This window comes from Geospiza fortis, unplaced genomic scaffold, assembly GCF_000277835.1.
Source record: "Geospiza fortis unplaced genomic scaffold, GeoFor_1.0 scaffold284, whole genome shotgun sequence".
Lineage (NCBI taxonomy): Eukaryota > Metazoa > Chordata > Aves > Passeriformes > Thraupidae > Geospiza > Geospiza fortis.
In genome coordinates, this window is record NW_005054508.1 from 688,162 (window position 1) to 695,940 (window position 7,779).

At 40.8% G+C, this 7,779-nt stretch overlaps 1 protein-coding gene across 1 annotated transcript in view; it reads right to left on the reverse strand.

Moving 5' to 3' along the window:
• PCDH15 (protocadherin related 15) overlaps positions 1-7,779 on the reverse strand; it is a 518,357-nt gene that overhangs the window by 133,956 nt on the left and 376,622 nt on the right. The window contains exons 15-16 of the mRNA XM_031063502.1: positions 3,171-3,305; positions 888-1,037 (exon numbers count right to left, since the gene is read on the reverse strand). Of these exons, the coding sequence (XP_030919362.1) occupies positions 888-1,037; positions 3,171-3,305 (285 nt within the window). The remainder of the gene's footprint in view (positions 1-887; positions 1,038-3,170; positions 3,306-7,779) is intronic.

Sequence of the window (7,779 nt, forward strand, 5' to 3'; positions counted from 1 at the left end):
TCAAATCTTGCTGGAAATGCCCCTGTGGCTGTCCCTGATGATTTTTAAACACTCATGGCCCAAACTGATGAGGGGACAAAACACCACAAAGGAAGAGCTGAAGATACAAAGGCACAAGTACAGCTCAAGAAGGACAGAAAATGCCATTTTCTGAACCATCTTCTCATCACTCCTACACTCAAATTCATTCCTGATTACTGTTCAGAAAATGGTATTTTATACTTAAGTCAGCTGATTAATTTTATTTTCCCAATATTCCCACTGCCTTCAACCACTCTGGAAAGCCACCAATGGCATCTTGTCCTCTCATCCATCTGGACTGGCAGCACTCGGAGCAGGGCTGAGATCTTGGAAGAAGTACACAAAAAGAGACTTTTTCCTTTAATTTCAGTGGCACCAGGATTCACCTCCAGTCCTGCACTGAAACATAAATCAGTGCTGGCAAAATTTAATTGAAACTGCTTCTCTCTGGGCCCGTGTTCAACCCATTTTTCATTGCTCATTTGCTCTACAAACAAACTTGCAAAAACCAGCAGGTTTTCTGGCAAGGGAAAACATTCCTGGTTATGTCTTACTCCACTGCTTACCTGTTCTCCCAAAATGTTTTATCTCAATGTCCTGCTAATAAAGGAGAATTTCCTTTTTCTTTTGAGACTTTTCAATTTTTTTTTGTAGAACCTCAGAGGAAGCTGCTGAGCTGCAGCTCTACAGCTAAAACAGGCCTGACATTTAGTATTAGCAATTTCGAATAAATATTTAATTAAGTGGATGCAGACAACTAAACTTCATTTCTAGCTAGTTTCAGTGTATTTCCAATTGAGATGAACAAGGCCATGTACTGCTAACAAAAAGTGAGTTAACAAAGGCAACAAAAGCCCTGAAATTACCTTTATAACACCTTCCCCAGGCTGCATATCTGTATAGATCTTGACACTGTAGGAAATGTTGGAGAAGGTTGGGGTATTATCATTTGCATCGATCACCACGATGTTGACAGTCACCGGGACGCTCTCCTGGACTCCATCAGAAGCTGTCATCTTCAGAAGGACAGAAAAAGCAGAACAGGGAGGTATTTTAATGGTGTGTTCTCAATACAATTCCAAGAGCAATCCAATCCCAACAGGAGAAAGTACAGCCTAAGAACCCAAAATCAGCATTTGGTTTCTCTCTGCATTTACAGTTACAAGGAGATTCAGCAGAGCTCAAGCCTTCACGTGCAAGACTCAGGGCAAAAGCAAAGAAAAAACATCCAAACCTTTCCAGTACAGGAGTGAGAGGGAATAACTTGGAATTTCCCAGGGATAGGGCTGGGATTGGAGCTGTTGAGTTCATGGGGTCTCACCTGGGTATCACCACACCCAGGAGCACTGTTAAACCTGATGTCTCAGGGTTTAGCTTTTATATATTTCAGATTCTGTGCTGCTTTAGTGTGCAGTTCTGAGCTTCACATTAGGGGATGGTGAGCTCTGTGCACAGAGCAGGGAGACAAAACAATTCCTTCTCTAGCTGGGGAACGAGGACAAATGATCCGAATCTCAGGCCCAAGAGCACAAACAATGTTGGGCTGAAGAGAGAAAAACAAGCAGGATGGGACTTCATAACCTAAAGCTGTAATTGGACAATGAACTCCAATATGCAAATGGAGCAGAACTGATCAAAGTGACAGACTCCATGACCTGTTGGGCCTTTTGTGACCATTTTGGTTCATCTTGGGTGCAGCCCTGGCTGGGCTCTTGTGCTGCCCAAGGTGGATCCATGGAGGAGATCCGTTTAATAAATCCCTACGTTATTCTTTAACTCTGTCCAGCCTCTGTTCTAGGGCAGCCTTCTCAAGGCATCAGACCTCCCAGATAACATTTTGAGGTGGGAATTACAGAGCTGGGGGCTCTTCTGATTCTACAGAGGAAATCTGAGCTCTGCTCCCCAATGAAAATGGGCAGAAAATAGGGAGGCACAGACTGGGAACCCCTGCAGAAAAACTGGGTTTGCCCACAGCCCATTTCCAAATTGTTGTAGGGCTGTTACGGGGTTCATTCACAACCTGAGGGAATATTAAATCCATTTTAGCTTTTCCCCCCTCTTTATTTATTATTTTGTTTAAATTCTGCTGGCTGTGCTTTCTGTCCACCTATTTTTTTTTTATTTGGGAAAAAAATAAAGCAAAAAGCTCAAAACAAGGCTCATGTTCCTGGCTCCAGGAATGAGGGGGAAAAGGCAATGAGAAAAACCAGGCTGGCAATAAAAAAGAGGGCTCAGCTCCTGCTGTGGGATGAGGAGCAGGCACCAATCCTGGGGCCATGGAGAAGGTGCTGGCAGGGGAATCTAAAATGCTGCTCTCAACCAACTCATCCTTCACTGCTCTCCCTCTTCTGGACAGCTGATAAGCAAAGAACTGGGACCCTGTGCTGACTGGATAAGAAAGAATAGGCAATTCCATTTTTGTGGGGGCAAAATCTCAGACAACATCCTTAAGGCATGGCAGTATTTTGTTAACAAAGCCGAAGGCAGAGGATTTTATTTACTTGTAGCTCTATGGATGCAGAGTGTTTTGTAGCAAACTATTTTATTATGGTATTGCAATATCTATATTATAATACTCCTAATAAGCAATGAATAACAAACTACTTATTAATAATCATTAATGCAAATTATTATTTTATTAACTATAATTAATGGTTAATTAATGATAAATAATGAATTCTATTAGCTATAATACAGTTATTGTAATATATTATGTTTTGCAGCAGTTATACTGTAAAGAAGAGCCTTGAGCTGATCACCATAGAACCATATATTCCTTTAGGTTGGGGAAGATCTCCAAGATTGAGTCCAACCCTTTCAGTGAAGACATTTTTCCCAATATCCAACCTAAACCTCTGGATACCAGTCAGAGGGACAGAAATTATGCATTGTTTTCTTGTATTCTCCTTTCATTTGTGTTTCTATTAATCTGTGGCCTTGTTGTCTTATGTCTGAGCAAGATTTTTGTGTCAGGAATCATCATTTTTCCAATTCTCAAAAAAAATAAAAGATACGGCGCTGATGTCTGATGGAAATTTACACCCTACAAATAACAATTACCACTATAATGAGCAGACCTTTCAATTTTGCTATGGAACTTGGAGATAAATAGCTTTTGGATGTGAGAGAGTGGTATTCTTTGAACTTACAGAGAAGGTGTAGAGCTGCTGGACCTCCCTGTCCACGGGCTGCAGCAGGGTGAGGTAGCGGGTGATGCCACGCGGGGTCACAGTGAAAAACGTGGTGTAGTCGTTCAGGAAGAGATGGAGCTGTGGATCCTTGGTCTTTCAACAATATCGAGAGGAAAAAACAGCATTTTGTTATAAATTCAGAGGGATATTAAAACTCTAATTAAAGCCTCCAACTCGCTGCAAGCGTTGTTTTAGTTGAAACCTAAATAAGCACAAATGATGTGACTAAAAATCTAAAAAACTGTAAAATAAAAAAAGGTAAAAAAACCTCACTACTGGCCTAAAAATCTAATCTTCTTGATAAAAAATGTATTAAAAACTGCTAGAGTAAGAAAATCCAACTGTAAACAAATACTTGTTTGGTATACTGGTTTTAAATAAGTGTCTTTTTTCCCCCCCATTAAACAGGATTTTTAAAGTCAGACACAACTTAATATAAGAAACCAGATTCAAGCATTTATCTTCATATTAAAACCCAAAAGAAGCTGAACTTGATTAAAAGAGCAATAAAACAGCTGGGTTGGTGCACTGAACAAAGAGAATGGCATGTGGTGAAGAATTTCAGGAAATAGAGGCAGCTCAAGGGGTCTCTTTAGGTGCCAGAAAGAATCAAAAAATATTTATGCAGAATTAGGAATCTCCCAGCTGATGGGGAGAAAACATCATAAATTAACTGAAAGTAATATTTTAAGGTAAAAAGCCTTGTAAATTAACTCATGTGTTCTTGATAACTTGGGTCACTCCTGATTTCCATCTCTTTCAAGGTGTTTTTTGAGTTATTTAACTGATTAGACTCTACATGGGTTAAATTTTCAAACAAACTACATTTCTTTTTGTCACCCACAGTATTCCAACAACTTTCCTGTTGGAATTGTATGGACAATTATTTTTCCATAATCTGGCTGATTTAACCTGACTTCCCGCTGCTCTCGCTCATGAATTACAGAGTTTATTTCTTTTGGTAGGGGAATGCAAATTCCAGGAAAATGCAAAAGGCTGGGAGACAAGTCCTATAAAAAACTGCTTCAAACTGCCCCTAGCAATGTGGAGGTGAGGAGCCAGAGGAGTGGTCCCAGCAATGACAGAAAATCCAGGATTTTACCAGCTGCTTTCCAAGGTCATTCCACAAATCCCACCCCTACAAAGGAGGCCACAGGGAGAACCAGCTGAATCCCAGAAACAATCCCAAAAGGAGAAAAGATGAATTCAGTAAAAAACACCCAAAAGGAGCATTACTTCTCTGAATCCAAAGATTTTCTGGAAGGTTCCCTCCATTAGCGCCATTCCTGGAGGATTAAAACCCTTGGGAGCACAGGACAGGTCCCCAACCCCCAGCCAACCCTGACCTGCACCAGGTGGCACCAGGACAGAGCAGCACAACACCAAGACAGACAGAAAATGCTTTAAATAAGCCCAAATAAGGCCCCCAAACAGCAAATATTCCATTATTTAAACGAGAAAACATTCCAGGAAGGCATGGGAAAGAATTATCCAAGTGTTCCACACCAGTGGTTCCTCAGTGCCTAAAGCTGCAACTGCTGCTCCCCAGAAAAATGAAAATTCAGTTTACAACCAGCAATGCAAACAGCAACCACTTCATTCCAGGAAAACTTAGGGAAGGTAATTGCCCATAATTGCTCACTTTGTAGACATCATAAAGTCCGTTAAGAATTTAATTCACAAAACCCCTAGTTAGTGTTGCAGTTCTTGCTTTCATGTACTTTTGAACACTAATAAACAGTGCTTCTTTCCTAATTTATTCCTGAGAAAAACCAATGATGGAGATCCCAAACCCTCCTGGACTAATGTGTCCTATTCCTTTGCTATCTTTTCCTCAGAAATGTTCTACTAATGTGGAAGGTAATTGCCTTTACAGCAATCAATGCCTATTTTACCACCTCCCAGGCATGTCAGAGCCACAGAGCAATTTATTCCCTTCATCTAGAAAAGCATTGTTATGCTTGGACATTATTACCAGGGATATTTGACATTATTGTCAGGGATCTGGGACATTATTATCCCATTTTATGCTGCCTGAAAAGCCAGCTTGGCTTAACTGAACATTTCATGTGAGAGAGAACAGCCCCAGCTACACTGCCAACACAATTTTCAATAATTTATTTTTTAAAATAATTTTATTTTGCAGTGTGGAATTCAGCATTGTGATTTCTGTTGACATTACTGGGTCATGGAGACAAGGCTGGTCTCTGATAAATTGTTTAATGTGGAATTTTAAGTAGAAAATTATCACAATCCACACAAAAGAGTTCACATGCAACCTGCAAGGAGCATTTCAAGCTCACAACTCAAACCTGAGGTAGTTTTGAATTTAAAAAAGCACTTTTGTAATACTCAGGATGTCTTCGAAGATTTGTAATAATTTAATGAACATTAAGCAACCACAATGTATGACTTTATGCCCTAAATTGGGTCCAATGTGTTTAAAGGGCTCTTTGCAGGCTTCAAACCAAGGGACAGTCCCAGCCTCAAACACCAGCAGGGCAGGGAGAAATGAGGGAGGAAAGAAAGGAAGAAATCACACAATTAAACCCAAAAAAGGTGGTTTGCACACATAACAGCCAATACCTACAGGGAAGGCACCTGGTGGGACCTACAAAGGAAAACACAAAATGAACACTTGAGGAAGCACAAACCTAGGACTGAGGGACAGCAGAACATTTCGGGGATTCATGATTACAAACAAAAAAAATAAACCCAACAAAATGAGACACACAAAACGCTGCACCTAATAAATAAAGCCTGGGCTTGAGTGTGTTCTGCTTGAAAAATCTCTGGAGAAATTCCTGCATGGATGTGATGTCCCACTCCTGCTGCTCCTCAAATCCCACCAGGGTTTGGTTACAACTCTGCCCAAAGCAAAGAGTTTTCTAAAACTGATGAAGATGAAACCAAAATCATTTGGGATAATTATGAGACTGAGCAGACAGGGGTGCCACAGACATATTTTATGAAAAATCCTCTCCTTAGGATTTTTTCTCCTGAGAAGCTGAGAGGCCTCAGGAACAGAATGTAAACAATGGTTATCTGCTGCTGTGGAATGCAACAGGAGGATCTGTGATTGGTCTCATGTGGTTGTTTCTAATTAAGGGCCAGTCCCAGACACAAGCCTTTGTTATCATTCTTTCTTTTCTATTCTTAGCTAGCCTCCTGATGAAATCCTTTCTTCTATTCTTTTAGTATAGTTTTAATATAATATATATATCATAAAATAATAAATCAAGCCTTCTGAAACATGGAGTCAACATTCTCATCTCTTCCCTCATCTTAAGACCAGGCTGAACGCCATCACACGGGGTATTTATTCTGTGTGTGTTTCAACCATCCCAAAAGTTTTTGGACAGGGTTTGGTTGTGAAGTTCTCCAGGGCAGCCAGAAGAAGTTCCAAGAGTATCCAAACTGCTCAGACTTCCTAATTTGCAGCACAGACTCATCCCCTAAAAGCTGCAGTGACAACAAAGGCACTTTGATGACACAGCTGAGTTTTCTAACATGTTCATGTGGAGGATGAGCAGCACTGAAATGTCCATGAAAAAAATTGTTTTGTTGGAAATCTGTTTCCAGCATCTGTCCTCCTAGTTTCTGGGTGAAAGGAGAAAATCTTTCCCATGTTCACCTGGAAAACCTGAGATGCAGAGGGGAAGCAGGGGGAATTCTGTGTCCCCAACACGAAATGATGTGGATTTGTTGGAATGAGCCCAGAGGAGGCCATGGAAGGGCTGGAGCCCCTCTGGAGCCAGGCTGGGAGAGCTGGGGGTGCTCACCTGGAGAGGAGAAGGCTCCAGGGAGAGCTCAGAGCCCCTGGCAGGGCCTAAAGGGGCTCCAGGAGAGCTGGAGAGGGACTGGGGACAAGGGATGGAGGGACAGGACACAGGGAATGGCTTCCCAGTGCCAGAGGGCAGGGCTGGATGGGATATTGGGAATTGTTCCCTGGAAAGGTGGGGAGGCAGAAACGACGAGATATTCATCCTAAAATAATCAATGAAGACACACAGTGCTAAAGGAGCAAATCAGTGTTAATATTTCTGTTTTTCCTTAAGTGTAAAGATCCAAAAAAATGTAACCCCTATCTTTATAAATCCTAAAGGAATGAAAGCAGCTTTTTGTCTTTGCCTTCATCTTCTGTTTGTTTTAGTAATGATATTAAGGGCTGTTTAGTTCTGGGAAGGATATTTCCTGAGTTATTACAACTGTTGGAGTGTCACAGCAGGACTGCCCAGGGGTAGCAAAACTGTCTCCTTGAGAGAGCACTGACTGCAAAACAATTTCAAACAAATACTGGGACTCATACAAACAATGAGGCAAATATCAGAGAAAAACACTTTGGTATTTAAAATGCTTCAGTTTTCCTGGTTAAAAAAAAAAAAAACAAACCTATTCTTTTCCTTCTATAGATATATTATTGAAAAATCATAACCTGCAATTGTAGCTGCATTTAAAACTTATTTTATCCATTACTTGCTCTGTCTGCTCACATTGCTGCCAAGACATCCTTAAGTAAAATTCTTTCAAATTTCCCACAAGCTCTCTGGGAAAAAAAAAAAAAAAA